Source organism: Myotis nattereri, assembly GCF_964212035.1.
Source record: "Myotis nattereri genome assembly, chromosome: 10".
Taxonomy (NCBI): domain Eukaryota; kingdom Metazoa; phylum Chordata; class Mammalia; order Chiroptera; family Vespertilionidae; genus Myotis; species Myotis nattereri.
Window position 1 is genome coordinate 6,194,501 of NC_138085.1, and position 17,842 is coordinate 6,212,342.

A 17,842-nucleotide genomic window follows, 5' to 3' on the forward strand; every position below is an offset into this window, starting at 1 on the left:
TTGAAAGGTGATGACTCAGTCTCCACCTTGGACCTGGGGAGGCCCCTGAGTCACCTGAACAGGGAAGGTTCCTGCAGGAGGAGGAACAGCCTGGGGCTGGTCAGGGACTCCCTCTTGTGCTCTGCTGCCCTCCGGAGAGGCTGTGCGGAACCCTCTGCAGACTGAGACAGGAAGGAAATAAAAGCCCGAGTTGAGAGGGAGGCTGTGGGAGAGGGAGGGCAAGGGCTGGACTGGGGGTGCCATGAGGAGCAGGGTGTGCAACTGCCGCTGGTGGCTGCCTGGGCCCCACCAGACAAGACTCTGGCCCCCAAGCTGCCTGGATCAGAGCAAGAAGAGTCGTGTTCCTGAGTTGGGGCGGAGGGCTCACCCAGGGCTCATTGAGGGGGATCAGCTGTTATGGGCGGTGGAATTCTGCTGTATTTGCAGTGGTTTCTTTGAGAAGGGCGTGGAGTTCAGAAAACAGTGGTTTTGTTCCCAGTGGGATGAAGGAGGGAGGCTGCTTTGACAGGGACTGGTAGGGACCATGGAGACACGTCGGGTGGGAGGAGGAGGGACTTGCCTCCTGTGCCTGAGGAGACCCCCAGAGCTGGCCCAGTGACAGTCCCCTCTCTATGTCCAGCCCTGTCCCCTGTCCATCCCCCTCTCCCTCAGCTCTGCAGAGAGAAGCCGCTCACCAAGGCTTTGAGGTCTCCCTGGGTTTCCATTCCTAGCGGGTATGTTTCCCTTCAACAGATACAAGGACCAGCTCCAACATAAGGCGGCGCTGGAGCAGCTGGGGACGCTCTTGACCACCGAGCGGGAGGCTCTGCAGCAGGAGCAGAGGACGAGCACCATGGCCGCTGAGGAGAACCAGAGGCTGCAGCGAGAGCTGGACAGGTACCCAGCGGACCCCCTGCAGCGCTTCTGCCAGGATGCCATTCAGACCCACTCACTCAGCACCTGCTGAGCTGAGCTCAAGTGAGACCCCTGGTGATGGTGCATTTTTACCAGCCCTGCCCTGGAAGCAGCTGGTGGGAACAAGGTAAAGGGGCCTCCAGCTGGTGGCTGGAAGGAAGGACTCGGCAGCTGGGATGGGGCATTGTCTCGGTTTGGACAGTCTCCCCTCCCACAGTTATGATGCTGATGACTGTCGGGCAGGGGCACCTGCATCCTCTCACACCAGCGATCCCATGAGGGAGGGGGCGTGGTCCTCAGCATTCACACATTCCCATTTGTGAATTCACCTCCTGGCTGAAATGCACTGGTGACCCCCAAATCATTGCCCATGGCCTGTCATGGATGCCCAGAGTGGGAGATACTGGAGTCGCCTGATGTGCACATTTGCAGCTGAGGTTGAACAAGGCCTTTGACCCCAGCCTTGTTTTAGCTCTCACCTACCAGCGTCCTCTTCATGGGCCACTGAGTGCCACGGTGTTCTATTTTGTGTGCTTTGGAGGCGATTTCGCTGTTTGAAATGGCCCCCAAATGGAGTGCTGAAGTGCTGACTAGTGTTCCCAAGTGCAAGGCTGCGCTGGGCCTCACGGGGAATATTCGAGTGGCACACAAGGGTCATTTGGGCCCAGGTATGGTGCTGTTGGCCCTGAGTGTATTACACGAGGCATCTTTATGTCTTGATGAGCTGACAGAATGTGACCAGAGACTCCCAGGAACCGGTGGGAACAGTTTCAGTACTCACTAAGTCAGGGTTCACGTGGTTGGGCAGAACATTATACTGTGAATCACAAGAATTGACTGAGCTATTGTTATCCTTTCAAAAATCCACAGCAACAGAGGAGGAAACAGGCTCAGGGAGATTAAACAACTTGTTCAAGGTCAATGCTCCTAGTTAGTGGCACAGGCAGGATTCGAATACAAGTCTTGCCTCAACCCAGAGGCGTGACCATATGAACCCTTCCTTCCCACAGCCCTGAGTAAACTCAGCTGCCTGCAGTGGCCGGGCAGGTCCAGCAGGTGGGGAAGGAGAGTCAACAATAGACCAGGCCCTGGTGGAGAATACAGCCCAGCTATAGAGGCTGTCAGCTGGGAGGAAGGCAGGGCTGCCAGGTCTTCCTTCTGTATGTTTTTTGTTTTTTGGTTTTGTTTTTTTTCCTGAGAAGAAGATATCTGAATGTTGATGAGTACCTTAAAATTTTGGAATGCTGATACAGTAATTATTTTTTTGTTTTGTTTGTGTTTTTTATTAAATCTGCTTTTTTGGGCAGGACAGAGGAATGGGAGGACCTGGAGACATATTTGAGGCCGGGGACCCTTAAACCCAACCCGCGAGTATTCACAGGACCACAATGGCGAATCTTTTTATCTTGTTCTGTTTCTTCTTTATGTTATTTTATTTTTTTTTTAGTTGTCTTTATTGGAGAGACATCAATTAATAAAATCATACACACTTTAAAATGAAATAAAATAGAATAAAATAAGTAAATGTTAAAAAAATTTTAAAAAGCTGTGTGGGCCAAACTTCACACACCTGTGTTCACATTGAGTCCATGAGCCTCTGGTCATATGAGCTTTTTTGGTATAATCTACCCCAAGGAATCCCAGGTAATGATGATGATGATGATGATTTAAGTGGATATAGGTAACACTCCAGAATCTTCTATTTTATTTATCTCAGTAGTTGAAATTAGAAAGGGGCTTGGAATTGGGGAGAAGAAGGGATATAGACATAGAGTCTTAGAGCAGTAATGTTCTGATTCAGTGTTTAAATGTTTGAATCAAAGAACCCTTTTTCCAAGTAGGCAGATGTGCCAAAGCCTCACATAGAAAGGACTTTTACAGGGATGCTCTGTTGCCGTGGTGTCCGAGCCTGCCTGTCGTCCTCCCCCAGCTGGCAGTGGGGCACCTGGGGTAGCCTCCTAGAACCCCAATGAACACAGTTTGAAAACCGCTGATTTTGTTCAACCCTTCATTCACACATGAAAAACACTGAGGCCCAGAGAGGTTGCAGTTTTGATTAAGGTTGCACAACTGGGACAGAGCCTGGGAGTGCGCCTCAGCCCTTGGCCTTGTGTCTCTCCACCCCTAGGGCCAATTCCCTGCACCAGCAGCTGAAGGCGGAGCAGGAGGAGCTTCAGACTCACAGCAAGAAGCTGTACACCTCCATGAATGATATGCAGCTGGAGGTAAACCACTGGCAGGCCCAGTGTGAGGGGCTGAAGGCAGAGCAAGAGGAGCTGTACGCCCTCACCAAGGAGCTACAGGCCGACGCCAATGAGCTGCTCACAGAATACAAGGAGCTGCTCACAGACAACAAGGAGCTGCAACTGTCCCTGAATGACACGCAGCGGGAAGTGAACAGCTGGCAGGCCCGGTACGAGGAGCTGAAGGGGCAGCAAGAGGAGCTGTACGCCCTCACCAAGGAGCTGCAGGCCCTCACCAAGGAGCTGCTCACAGACAAGAAGAAGCTGCGAACCTCCCTGAAGGACACGCAGCGGGAGGTGAACCACTGGCAGGGCCGGTACGAGGAGCTGAAGGGGGAGCAGGACGAGCTGCTCACAGACAACAAGAAGCTGCGAACCTCCCTGAACGACACGCAGCTGCAGGTGAACTGCTGGCAGAACCAGTGCAACTGGCTGAGGGAGGAGCTCCAGAGCACGGACATCTCGCTGACCGAGCTGGACAACCGCTGCCAGGTGAGGCCTGGGGCTGGAGGGCCTCAGGACCTTGGGTGGGCCTGTTCCCTGGGCTGACTCCGTGGGCTCAGCCAGGTGGGAATGGGTCCTCAATGGCATCTCTGCTCAAAGGGTGTGTGTGAATGTCACTCAGAGGCAGAGAGGAAGCCAGAGGCAGTTGACTGGGACGAACACCATGACTGGCAGGGGTGTGCTACAGAACACCTTTCACCTGATCTTTGCTTTTTGTCGGGGTGGTGCATGGAAGCATCCAAGTACCGTTTCATCTCCATCCTGTCGACTGAGCACTCTGCTCTCTGTGTCATCTCATTTAATTCTCACAGTGATCTTGTGAGCTGGGGTTCCCATCCTTGTCCCTCTGAAGTAGCGGGTTGGAACCCCGTTTGTCTGAAGCGAAAGCTTGGGACTTTCCTGCTACACCAACCACGATGATATTCTAGAGCAGGAGCTGGCCAGCCTCAGCCCAAAATTCAGGTCCAGCTTCACGCCTGTTTGTGTACAGACAACTTTCTAGTAGCCATATTCAAAAAGTAAAAGGAATCAGGTGGGATTAATGTAGGGGTCTGTTTTATTTAACCCTTATATCTAAAATATCACATGGAACCCCAAAAGCTTATTAATAAGATTTTTTAAAATAATATGATTTTTTATTGATTTTTTGAGAGAAACATCCATCAGCTGCCTCCTGCATGCCCTCTCCTGGGGAATGGAGCCAGCAACCCAGGCATGTGCCTTGATCAGTGTGGGGCGCAGCTACAGTGTTTGGACAGGTTCAAGCCTTGGACTGATGAAAGGGCACAGTCCTCTCATTGCGACGTGCAAGGCCCAGCTTGGAGGGCAGAGCCTTCCCAGCACAATTATAGCCAACAGCTACAGTGGTAAGCTTGAACCTGTGGTCCGAACACGTGGCCCCACATGCCTGAGTGATAGAGTTCAGGTGCATGTAGTTGAGTAGGACTGAAACCCACGAGAATGTTGTAAACATCTTGATCACACCCTTCCTTTGCCTCGTGGCATCTGCTATAAAATAAAGACATGGCTTGTGGGCGCTGGCGCTGTCTCTATGTCAGAGGAGCAGCATCCCACTGAGACCCAGCTTTCATTCTCTTGCTGTCTTTTCTTAATCCTTCACCGACCCCTCTCAGGGTCACTGAACCAGGCTGAGCTGGCCTGGCACATAAGGCACCCTGGGGCTGAGTATGCCATGGCCGTGCCGGCTCACCACAGATCAGAAATTACACTGGTGATTTCTTAGTGAATGGGACACTCAACCTACTGAGCCACACACACACCGGGCAGCTTATTAATGAGATACTTTACATTATTTTTAATTGTTATTAAGTCCTCAGAACCTATTATATATTTTGCACTTATGGCTCAGCTCAGACTGGCTGCGTTTTCAGTGCTCAGCAGCCACACGTGGCCAGTGGCTGCCCGATTGTACGGTGCAGTGGCAGAAGGCTTGGCCATCCCCATGGCATTGGCCGTATTGGTCATGCCAGCTGACGTAGATAATACCAAAATGACCATCTTTGTGCACGTGGCCTTTTTCTCCTTTTGGAAGTAGATTCCCAGCAGTGGAATCACGGGAGCGTGTGGTGTTTGAGACATTGTCCATCTGTGTTTTAGCTGCTCTCCCGCCTCAAGGGCAACTTGGTGGGAGAAAACCGTCACCTGCAGAGCCAAATCCAAAGGCTGAAAGAGCAGAACCAGAGGCTTCTCCAGGAGGACGTGGAGGACAAGGACCAGCACCAGGAGGAGCAGCAGCAGTACGTGTGAGGGGTGTGGGCTGACGGACGCCCGTCAACAGAGGGGCCGTGGCTTCCAGCTCCATGACTAGACCGCGCCATTCTGGGCAGCAGAGAACCCCTGGGTGCATTGGTGTCCCAGGCAAGGGGACGGACCATCTTACCAGCACATCCTTCTCTCGTTTTCCCGGGAATGGTTCTAGATTTCTGCAAATAGGGGTGGTTGGCTTTGTTGGCTTTTCAGAGACACTGCCCCCTGCCAGATGCTTCTTAATCTTCTTTTGGGATCAAGTTCACTTTGAAAAATACAACAGTGATAAAGAGAGGCTCCTAGGGAAGGTCTTCAGATCACAGGCTGACCCCTTTCTGTGTCGGTTTTTCCCTTAATGGGCTGCAGAGTGGGTTGTTGGTGCACAGTGGCTCTCCTCCCTCTGCGGACATTGTGTTTGCCGACAGGCCTGGCCCTGCAAAGTGCACAGAACCAGTTACCTGGTCTCCAGGAACCAGTAGGAGTGATGGGATGTGAGTAGAGCTATGTGCACACAGACGTTGAGGAGCTCCATGGAGGTAGAAGGAAGCGTAGTGGTAGGAGTTGGGGTTCTGCTGCTGACATGGATGGGGAGAAGGCTGGCCAGTGTGTGTGGGGGGGATAGGGGCTGAACGTGAAGGTGGGGCTTGGCATGGTCTGGGTGCAGGGAAGGTGCAGGGAGTGGCAAGAAGGAAGGCTGGAGGAGGCAGCGCTGAGCTGTGGAAGGCTTCCATGCCCGGCTAATGAGTCGGATTCACTGGGAAGTGGGTGTTTAAGGGATGCTGGTGTACAGGGCCTAGGAAGCTGCCAGAAATGAGGGCAGGAGGAAGAGCCTCGGTGCTGGAAACCTTGTGGTTTGGAAGTCAAGTCAGCTGAGATGCATCTTGTGGGTCCAGGGTGGTCTTCACCCCTCAATGCTGTGCTGCTGGGACTGTCCTTCCTTGTGATCGGGAATGGCTGGCCAGTGTGGGACAGAGGGACATGGCCACAGTGACCACTGGGTCACTGTCCCAACTCCCCAGGGTGACGATTCTGCTCACTGTTCTCCCGGATTCGTCTGCTCATCTACAGGGGGCTCAACACCTACCAAGGATGGTTGACATGGAAAACCGCACTGTACTTTTGGGGTAGAAGTGAGAGTTTGTACCCTGAAGTGGGCTCTCTATAACGCAGCTGCTAAAAATTACCAGCAGAGCTTGGGCAGGTGCAAACTAGAAGAGTAGGGACCTGGTAACCGGGGGGATGATCTGATGACGGTTTTGCATTAGAAAGTGTCTGTAGGAGGTCAGAGAGTGGGCAGGCTTCCTGAGCCTGTTCCAAGCGGAGTCTTCCCCAGCCCTGGGATAGCTGGGCCATGAGTTTGTGGGGCTAGGGAACGGCTGTGGGAACAGAATAACAGACTAGAAGAACAGAGTCCGAAACGAGGGTGCTGGGAGCAGAGCAGGTCCGTGGCCAGGGACCCAGTGGTTTGCAAGCGATCACTTCTCACGGGTGCTCACTTTGCGGTGAACTCGCGGGAAAGCCTTGGATTAGGGGGGCCTGGGCACCTTCTTGACTGAAGGAGCCAGAGCAGCTGCCTGGATGCCGAGGACTCATTTTCCAGCTGGGAAAGCTGGGGTCTGAGCTGTCAAGGCCACATGGGTGAGGAGAGGCAGGATCTGGACAGGCGCCGGCGGCCCAGTGGGGGGCGCTGTATAGCGAGCACTGTGTGCATGGCTCCTGGACCAGTGATGGCGCACCTTTAGAGCTCAGCGTGTCAGCATTTTGAAAAACCCTAACTTAACTCTGGTGCTGTGTCACATGTAGAAATTTTTTGATATTTACAACCATAGTAAAACAAAGACTTATATTGTTGATATTTATTTCATATATTTGAATGCCACTTAACAAAGAAAAATCAACCAAAAAATGAGTTCGCGTGTCACCTCTGACACTCGTGTCATAGGTTCGCCATCACTGTCCTAGACAGACAACAGGAAAGCATGCCATGCCCTCTGCTTCAGAAAGGCCAGGCTCCCTCTCCCAGGAGCAGGGGTGCCCTCTGGCAGCCCAAGGTTTAAGAGGTGTCTCTCTGGTCCTTTCTGTGTTTTATAAATGTGAACTGACTTCCCACGTTTAGGAATTAAGGGATTGTGCTTCAGAGCCGGGGCTTCTGGATCCTTCGGGAAAAGCAGTCAGAAGCTCTGCCACATGGAGAGCGGCGCTTCGTTTGCAGGCCCCGCGTTAGGTCCCAGGTGACACCAAGCGCTCAGCCTCGCCTTAGCCCCCACTCCTCCCTCAGGTCCTCCCAGGCCGCTTTGCTCCTTATCTTATCTGTCTGGCTCCCAAAAGGCTTTGAGTTTGCTTCACTAGAAGTGTTAGCAGAAGCCCAACATTGGAGTGGGTCCAGTTGGAGGACTGACTTTGCTAAACTGACCTTTTTAATCTGATGCCCATCTAAGTCACCGAGGGCAGACCCCTCCCCACCACTAAAGGTATCGTTGGTCTGAACCCGCAGGAGCTAGCCTAGCCCTAGATCTGACCCGAGTGCCCAATGTCCTGAGCTGACGTGGCTGGGACCCTCGGGGTTTCCCAGCTTGAGTGTCAGATGGTTCGGGGTCTCTCTCCTGAGGTGACGTACACCCTGACCCTAGGTGTTCAGCCGTCTCCTTGACATGTTAGGCTCCTGGACCCATGTCACATGCTTCCATCCCCGTATTCCCAACTCAGGGGTCATGGTGGTCATGAGCACCGTGATGTCTGAGTCCCAGAAACACACCGGCTCCTCTGGGCCAGGTCCCAGGCAGGGGTGATGAGTCAATTTATGTGTTTTATTTTCAAAAACAGACTGTTTTTCTCTCTCCTCTGTTAGAGACAAATTAAATGCCTTACAGAGACAAAATGAAAAACTGGACAAAAAAAGCATGGCTCAGCACAAGTTCCATGATCCAGCACCAAAGAAGTGAGTTGATTTAAGCGTCAGTAGCTTACACACAGGATAGAAAGCTTGCTTTTTCACGAGTGAGGGAAGCTGTAGCATCTAGAGCAGTGGCCAGTTTGTTGGGCCCGTACCTTTCACTGTATGGCAGGTCCCTGTGTGCAGGTCCCTCCCAGCATGGAAAGAATTTAGAGTTTCTGTCAGTCCCACCCTCAGTACTCAGGGTTATCCTATGAGGGATGGTGAGTGCCAGCTGGCCAGGAGCCTGTTTAAGGGCAGAGTCTGTGCTTTTAGAGCCACTAAAGCAGGCATATCAGCTTTTGTCTCAAGATTGCGGGACCTAGAAAATCATGCTTCTGTTTTGGGAAGGAAGCTTGGGGCAGATGCCTGGACCAGCACCCCAGTCTTCAAGCACAGGAGCCTTTTGTTCTGTCCTCCATTCCTCTGGGTTCACTGGACCCCCCGCCCCCCGCCCCAGGGCAGGTTCACAAACACGTTCCCTTCCCCAGAGAGCAGCAGCCCGGTGGTGGGCCGATTTGACCCCCAACACTGCCGGCCTCCATCCAGCAGGGCTCCCCTTGTGCCTGGGCCTGAGCCCAGGAGCAGGGCCTTCCCATTGTCCTGTCCCAGCCCAGGCTTGAGGTCAAATCACCATGAATCCCGCATGGCCTCTCTGTAGAAATCACAGAACCACAGAATTTCAGAACCTCTGCCTGACCCTTCTGTTGACAGGGAAATTGAGGCACCGATGAGGAAACTGAGTGGCTTGTGTAAGTAAGCACAGTGCTGTTTCGTGGCAGAGCCAGGACCAGAACCCAGCTGTGGTCCTTGTTACATTCGAATGCTTCATTTTCTGTTAGCTGCAATGTATTACCCTTTACATCCACTGTTTTCATTTATTTACTTATTTTTCTAATCCTCACCTGAGGATATTTTTCCATTGATTTTTAGAGAGAGTAGTAGGGAGGGAGGAAGGGAAAGGGGAAATGAGAGAGGGAGAGAGGGAGGGAGGGAGAGAGAGAGAGAGAGAGAGAGAGAGAGAGAGAGAGAGAGACATCTATGTCAGAGGGACACACCAATTGGTTTCCATCTGCATACACCTTGACTGGGGCCGGGGATCAAACCTGCAACACAGGTATGTGCCCTTGTTGGGGGATCAAACCCACCACCCATCAGTGCTCAGGCCGATGCTCAACCACCAGGCAACACCACCCAGAGCTCACTGTTTTTAATTCAAACGGCCCACTCTCCTGCCCTCTTCCCTTCACCCAGATTCCTCAATGCCGGGAATGGGCAGAGTATGCCAGCCTATTTCACGTATTATTAACTCTAGCAGAAAATGAGGAGGTCCCTGACTCTTTCTGAAAATGGCGTTTTGGTGGAATTTTGCCAACCAGCATGATTAGGTCAGCACAGAACCACTTCCTGCACTTGGCACAATAATCAAGAGCTGAGAGCTGGGTTTGAAGTTCTGTTTTCCCGAGGGGCTAGTGTGGGCTAGTATGAAGGCTTCCACCACCCCTGGGTCTGTGCAAATTAACTGCACATTGTGTGCCACCTCCTGAGCCCCAGGTGGGATGATCATGGTGATGGCAAAGAGCAGCCTCATTCTGAACCAGATTAAGCACCACCTTCTCAGGCTGGTGATGGAAATCCCAGCTCGCGTAGGGCACCCAGACACCTGCTGGAGGGGCAGTGAGGCTTAGTTGTGTCCTAAAAACCTACTTCTTACAGGAAAAAGCACTGGATTGGAGCCAAAGACTTAGTCAAACTCATCAAACTAAAGAAAGGTGGTTCCAGAGAACGACCAACGTCAACCCCACAGAGGCCTCCCTTTCCGCTGGGGTCCTCAGACCAGGCCTCGCCCAGTACTTCTCAGCCTCTTCAATCGCAGCTGGAGCCCCTCGAGGCCACCCCATGCTGCTCAAAGGGGACAGAAGAGCAAGACACCTGCAGGGGGCACAGGGGAAAAGGTAGGAAGGGCTTACCTGGCTTGGCTGCAGGCAGTAAGTGAAGGGGGGAGGATCTCAGGTCTCCCTCAGGGAGGGGAGAACCAAGGAGACTGCATGCTAGGTGTGTACACGTGTGTGCGTGTGCGTGTGCGTGTGTGTGTGTGTGTGTGTGTGTGTGTAGGAGCCTGAAGGGGGCATGCTCCACACACCACATCTGCCTCCTTTGGTATGTGAACACCCAAGTAGGAAATATAAACCCCCGTCAGTGTGGCTGCACTTTTTCCCAGAACAATTCAGGTCCTTTAGCATGAGGAGCCTCACAAATCATGGACACTGTGGTAGGGACTCAAATATCCAGAGCTGATCTCCACACAGTTACCGCAGATACAAGCTCCACAGCGGATGTTTCCTCCAGGCCTACAATAGGCCATTTCTGTAAGGAGATCCGCGGTGCATTTAACACGTGATGGACAGCTGCAAGGTCTTCAGCGAGGCCTCCTGTGGCTCTGATCTTTTGTCACTTTGACAAGCAGGTCCAGTTTTCTTCTCTGACTTTGTATCTGGCCTGGAGTCCTGCCACCACGGGGTGCACTATACCTCATCATTCAGGGTTGTCATGTGGAATTGCCAGAGCTTTTGAAGTGGATTCCTAGTTGCATGTGCTGTATGTATTTCATCGAATCTAAGAGGCTGTCAGACAAGGGTGCTCACATAAGAAGAAGATAAATGGGTTGTGGCAGTGATGATTTTGTCACAGTTGCCACCTGGCCGACAGTGACTGTGAGACAGGCTCGAAGCTGCATCCTGATTTCAGAGATGTTAAGGTTTGGGAGAGGGGGAAAGTGCATCTTACTTGCCTTAAACATGGCTTAGTTTTCAATTTACTTTTAAATATCATGTTCTACAAGACTTACCTATAAACCTGCCAAACGTGCACCCTGAGAATTTAAATTTTATGAAGGACACCACGACTTCCTGAAGACCAGCCTGGCCTGAGACTCATGCCCTCTTCGGGGCAGCCGTGACAGCACCAGGGCCCATGACAAGCCGCCTCTTGAGTGTGACCTGTGCACACGCCTTTCTGGGTGACATTCACCACTTCAGGACCTGGTGTGTCCCTCGAAACTCAAAAAACACAATGTGTACATGCATCCATACTAGTGTTTGGGGACTAATGCTTGCATTCCAAGTCTTTACAGGAGGTAAATTAGGTAAAATCCTCACATGCAGGGAAATGATAATAAACTTATTAACATTTATCTAGAGGTATCTGTTGCCTCTGGTTTTCATACAGGATACATAATTTTTTTCACACTCACACCTCCCCTTGTGTTATTGTCTAAGTTGACTTAATTAATGATAATCAGCCTAATTGACTTTGCAAAACTTTCAGAGAAAAGATGCTTGACTGCCCAGGCTGGTTTTTCTCAGTGGTTAGAGCATCATCTCTCATATCAGAGAGTCCAGGGTTCAATTCTGGTCAAGGGCAAGTACCTGGGTTTCAAACTCAATGCCTGGCCTGATCGAGGTGTGTGGGTGGCACCCAATCAATGTGTCTCTCTCATGAAGATATTTTTCTCTCTGTCTGCGCCTCCCTTCCACTCTCTGAAAAAAATATCCTCATGTGAGGATTAACAAAACAAAAAAATCGGAGAAGTAAGATGGCTGCCGATGGGAGTGCAGGCTGCTAGATAGTGTAGAGTGAGAGAATGAAAGGAGAGTGCATGGATGTGTAGGGAGTGTCAGTATTTGAGTGAGGGACAGCTATACTCCAAGGGACTGTTGGGGATTGCCGGACTGGCCACCCATGATTGGGCAGACTCTACTCCAGCTGAAATCTCTTCTGGTAGTGGCTGGCTCTGCCACAGAGGCCATGCCATCTTGAAGGGGAGATGGCTGTGATCAGAGACTGACTGTGATTGGAACCCCAGCCTTACCTTCAACTGGGGAGATCTCGGATGCCTCCTGGGACCTTAAAACCAAGACGTCCAGGGACCAGTTATCTCAGCTGCAAATCTAGGAATTCCAGAACTCCAACCTCCCCGACCATGGGCACCTGGAAGGTCTTCTCAGGGGGAGACAAATGCGCGAACTCATGGACAAGCCCTGTGCCTTCTCACAGAGCAGAAGGAACAGCTGAATCAAAGAGCACGCACCCGGAACTGGCAAAGTAAACACAGCTGGCATTGCCTAAAGAAAGTCAGCGCAAGAGACAGAGAGCTACATAACCAGAAACCCTGAGAGGGGAGATCCTGGGGAGACAAAGAAACAGCCCGCATACAAAAGAAAGGAGGACTAACCAGAAAAGGAAGGAAATGAAATGGAGGCAAGCAATATGACAGAGAAAGAATTCAGAGAAGTGGTCATAAGGTCACTGAAAAGGATGGAAGACACATTCAACAATATGTGTGGGAACCAAGAAGAAATGAAGAAGAAGCAAGAAGAAATGAAAAAATGACATCGCTGCAATAAAAAACTCAATAGAAAGCATCAACAGTAGACTAGAATAAGCGGAGGACCACACCAGTGAGCTAGAAGAAAAGGTAGGAAAAATACCCAAGCAGAGCAGCATCTAGACAAGAAACTTAAAAAACAGGACGAGAGCCTAAGGGAACTTTGGGACAACATGAAACAAAACAACATCATTGTAATAGGGGTGCCAGAAGAAGAGGAAACTGAACAAGGAATAGAAAATCTGTTTGAAGAAATAATGACAGAAAACTTCCCTGATATTGGGAAGAAAAAGCTCACACGTTCCAAAAAGCTCACACAGTCCCAAATAAGATGAACCCCAAAAGACTGATAACAAGACACAATATAATTAAATTGGCAAACACCAACTACAAAGTAAGAATCTTAACACGTTGTTTGAGGGTAGTTTTTATCGCACACTAACAGGTGGCATGGGCCATTTTTGCTAAGTTTTTTCGCAAATGGCAACGTTCAGTAAAATTAAGATAACTTTAGTTTACGTATTTATACGTTACCCGCATTCTACCGCTAGTCTATAAAAACGTATCCAGCGTCTATAAAATACGTGTCCTGCGCTCTACAACCAGTCAATGTAAAACATATAAATACGTTTCCCGCATACAATGTGTTAAAGGCTGCCAGAGAGAGACAGAAAGTTACCTACAAAGGATCTGCCATCAGACTATTGACTGATTTCTCAACAGAAACACATCAGGCCAGAAGGGAATGGAATGAAATATACAAAGTCATGCAAAGAAAGGGTCTGAATCCAAGAATACTGTATCCAGCAAGGCTATCAATTAAAATTGAGGGTGAAATCAGGATCTTCACAGAAAAAAAGGACTAAGGGAGTTTATTACCCCCAAACCAACGATGCAAGAAATGCTAAAGGGTCTGCTATAAAAAGAAATAGGAAGGGAAGAAGGAACACAGGCATAAAGAATAAAAATGGTGACAAACAAGTATATATCAATAATGACTTTTTTTTTAGCATATTACACTTTTATTATTTTTTTTCTTTTCCTTTTTTTAAAATTAAATCTTTATTGTTAAGATTATTACATTTGTTCCTCTTTTTTCCCCCCATAACTCCCCTCCTCCCAGTTCCCGCCCCACCCTCCACCCTCACTCCCCACCCACTGTCCTCATCCATAGGTGCACGATTTTTGTCCAGTCTCTTCCCGCATCTCCCACACCCCTTTCCCCCCCAAGAATAGTCAGTCCATTCCCTTTCTATGTCCCTGATTCTATTAAGATCACCAGATTATTTGTTCACTTGATTCTTAGATTCACTTGTTGATAGATGCATGTTTGTTGTTCATAATTTGTATCTTTACCGTTTTCTTCTTCTTCCTCTTCTTAAAGGATACCTTTCAGCATTTCATATAATACTGGTTTGGTGGTGATGAACTCCTTTAGCTTTTCCTTATCTTTGAAGCTCTTTATCTGACCTTCAATTCTGAATGATAGCTTTGCTGGATAAAGTAATCTTGGTTGTAGGTTCTTGGTATTCATCACTCTGAATATTTCTTGCCATTCCCTTCTGGCCTGCAAAGTTTCTGTTGAGAAATCAGCTGACAGTCGTATGGGTATTCCCTTGTAGGTAACTGAGTTTCTTTCTCTTGCTGCTTTTAAGATTCTCTCTTTGTCTTTTGCTCTTGGCATTTTAATTATGATGTGTCTCGGTGTGGTCCTCTTTGGATTCCTTTTGTTTGGGGTTCTCTGTGCTTCCTGGACCTGTACGTCTATTTCTTTCACCAGGTAGGGGAAGTTTTCTGTCATTATTTCTTCAAATAGGTTTTCAGTATCTTGCTCTCTCTCATCTTCTGGCACCCCTATAATTCTGATGTTGGTACGCTTGAAGCTGTCCCAGAGGCTCCTTACACTATTTTCGTATTCTTTTTTCATTTTGCTTTTCCAGTTGGGTGTTTTTTGCTTCTTCGCATTTCAAATCTTTGACTTGATTCTTGCGCTCCTCTGGTCTGCTGTTGGGAGTCTGTATAATATTCTTTATTTCAGTCAGTGTATGCTTAATTTCTAGTTGGTTATTTATCACAACATCGAGGGTCTCATTAGATTTCTTGAGGATCTCACTACATTTATCGGCAGTTTCTAGAAAATTATGGAAAGACCTTAAAATTGTGGTTTTTAGCTCTATATCCTCCATTTCTGTCATGTTTCTTTGTCTCCGCATTTTTGATGCTTTCTTGGTGCACCCCCTTGTAGTCTTTGTGCGCAGTCTTGTTATAGTTAAGCCTTGATTGTTGTCGGCAATACTGGGGGTGATTTGACCTCCTCAATAATGACTTTAAATGTAAATGGATCAAATGCCCTAATCAAAAGACATAGGGTAGCTGAGTGGATAAGAAAACATGACCCATATATCTCCTGTCTACAGGAAACTCATCTTAGAACAAAGAACTCACACAGACTGATGGTGAAAGGTTGGAAAAAGGTTTTTTCAGGCGAATGGAAATGAAAAAAAAAACTGGGGTAGCAATACTTATATATGAAAAATTAGATCTCAAAGTGAAGGCCATAACAAGAGATAAGGGAGGCCACTTCATAATACTAAAGGGAGCAATTCAACAAGAAGATATAACTCTGGTAAACATATAGTCTCCCAATAGAGGAGCACCCAAATACATAACAAAACCTCTGGAGGATATCAAAGGAGAGATTGACAGCAATACAGTCATAGTAGGGGACTTTAGTACCCCACTAACACCACTGGACAAATCCCCTAAACAAAAAGTCAGCAAAGAAACAGCAACCCTAAATGACTCACTAGGTCAGATGGAATTGACATCTTCAGAACTTTACACCCCAAAGCCACAGAATATACATTCTTCTCAAGTGCACATGGGTCATTTTCAAAGATAGACCATGTATTGGGGCACAGGTAAAGTTTTTTCAAATTCAAGAAGATAGAAATCATATCAAGCATCTTCTCAGATCATAATGGCAAAAAACTAGAAATCAACTATAATAAAAACAATTAAAAAATCAAACACCTGGAGGCTAAATAGCATGCTTTTAAATAATGATTGGGTTACCAAAGAGATCAAAGATGAAGTAAAAAGCATCATGGCAACAAATGACAATGAAAACACAACATCCAAAATGTATAGGACACAGTGAAAGCAGTCTTGAGAGGGAAGTTCATAGCTTTGCAGGCCTATCTCAAAAAAAACAAGAAAAAATGGTAATAAATTATCTAACCCTACAACTCAAAGAATTAGAAAGAGAGCAACAAGAAAATCCCAGTGTAAGCAGAAGGAAGGAAATAATAAAGATCAGCATGGAGATAAATGACATAGAGACCAAAAAAACAATAATAAAGTTCAACAAAACCAAATGCTAGTTCTTTGAAAGAATAAACAAGATTGATGAACCTCTAGCCAGGCTCACCAAGAAGCAAAGAGACAGGGCCCAAATAAAATTAGAAATGAAAGAGGCAAAGTAACAACCAATCCCACAGAAATACAAATGATTATGAAAAAGTACTGTGAACAACTCTATTCCAACAAAGTGGACTACCTAGATGAAATAGACATATTCTTCGAAAAATACAAGCTCCCAAAACTCAATCAAGAAGAATAAAAAAAAACCTGAATAGGCCGATGACTGCCGAAGAAATTGAAGAAGTGATCAAAAATCTTCCAGCAAACAAAAGCCCTGGTCAAGATGGCTTTACAGGGGAGTTCTACCAAGCATTCAAAGAAGAACTTAAAACTATCTTCCACAGACTATTTCAAGAAATCCAAGAGGAAGGCACACTTCCAAGCACTTCCTATGGAGCCAGCATTACCCTAATTCCAAAACCTGATAAAGATACCACAAAAAAAGAGAACTACAGGCCAATATCCTTGATGAACATAGATGCTAAAATCCTCAACAAAATTCTAGCAAATCGAATTGAGCATTACATTATAAAGATCATACACCATGACAAAGTTGGATTTATTCTGAAGATGCAAGGATGGTACAATATCCACAAATCAATAAATGTGATACATCACATAAACAAACTGAGAGACAAAAATCACATAATCATATCAATCTATGCAGAAAAAGCATTTGACAAAATCCAACACCCTTTCTTGATAAAAGCTCTCAGCAAAGTGGGAATAGAGGGACCATTCCTCAACATAATAAAAGCCTTCAATGACAAACCTGCAGCCAACATCAAACTCAATGGGCAAAAACTAAACTCGTTTCCCCTATAAACGGGAAGAAGACAGGGATGCCCACTTTCACCACTCCTATTTGAAACAGTACTGGAAGTGCTAGCCATAGTGATCAGACAAGAGGAGGAAATAAAAGGCATCCAATTGGAAAAGAAGAAGTAAAACTGTCCTGTTACTATACATAAAAACCCCCAAAGACTCCATTAAAAAACTATTGGACCTAATAAGTGAATTTGGCAAAGTAGCAGGATATAAAGTTTACACCCAGAAATCTATGGCCTTTTTATACACTAATAATGAACTCACAGAAAGAGAAGCGAAAAAAACAATCCCATTTACCGTTGCACCAAAAAAAAAATTTAAGATACTTAGGAATAAATTTAACTGAAGATATAAAAGACCTGTACTCAGAAAACTACACAACATTGAAAAAAGAGATAGAGGAAGACATGAACAAATGGAAGAATATACCATGTTCATGGATTGGTAGAATCAAAATCATTAAAATGCCCATACTACCCAAAGCAATTTGTAAATTCAATGCAATCCCCATTAAAATACCAATTGCATACTTCAAAGATCTAGAACAAACTCTCCAAAAATTCATCTGGAATAAAAAAGGCCCCAAATAGCTGCAGCGATCTTGAGAGAGAACAATATAGGAGGGATCACAATACCAGATAGCAAGCTATACTACAAAGCCACTGTCCTCAAAACTGCCTGATACTGGCACCAGAGCAAACATAAAGACCAGTGAAACAGAACAGAGAACCCAGAAATCAACACAAGCCAGTATGCTCAATTAATGTTTGACAAAGGAGGCAAGAGAGTCCCTTCAATAAATGGTGTTGGGAAAACTGGACAGATACTTGCAAAAAACAAGAAACTAGACCACCAACTTACACC

At 47.5% G+C, this 17,842-nt stretch overlaps 1 protein-coding gene across 3 annotated transcripts in view; it reads left to right on the forward strand.

The window, feature by feature from the left end:
* LOC308525683 (uncharacterized protein) overlaps positions 1-17,842 on the forward strand; it is a 42,126-nt gene that overhangs the window by 13,038 nt on the left and 11,246 nt on the right. For 2 of the 3 annotated variants that reach the window (XM_081100481.1, XM_081100483.1), the window contains exons 6-10: positions 733-876; positions 3,023-3,160; positions 3,330-3,629; positions 5,259-5,398; positions 8,257-8,346. In XM_081100481.1, the coding sequence (XP_080956607.1) occupies positions 733-876; positions 3,023-3,160; positions 3,330-3,417 (370 nt within the window). In that variant the 3' untranslated portion in view covers positions 3,418-3,629; positions 5,259-5,398; positions 8,257-8,346. Of the gene's footprint in view, positions 1-732; positions 877-3,022; positions 3,161-3,329; positions 3,630-5,258; positions 5,399-8,256; positions 8,347-17,842 lie in introns of those variants that run through there. The other variant, XM_081100482.1, reaches the window with a different exon arrangement.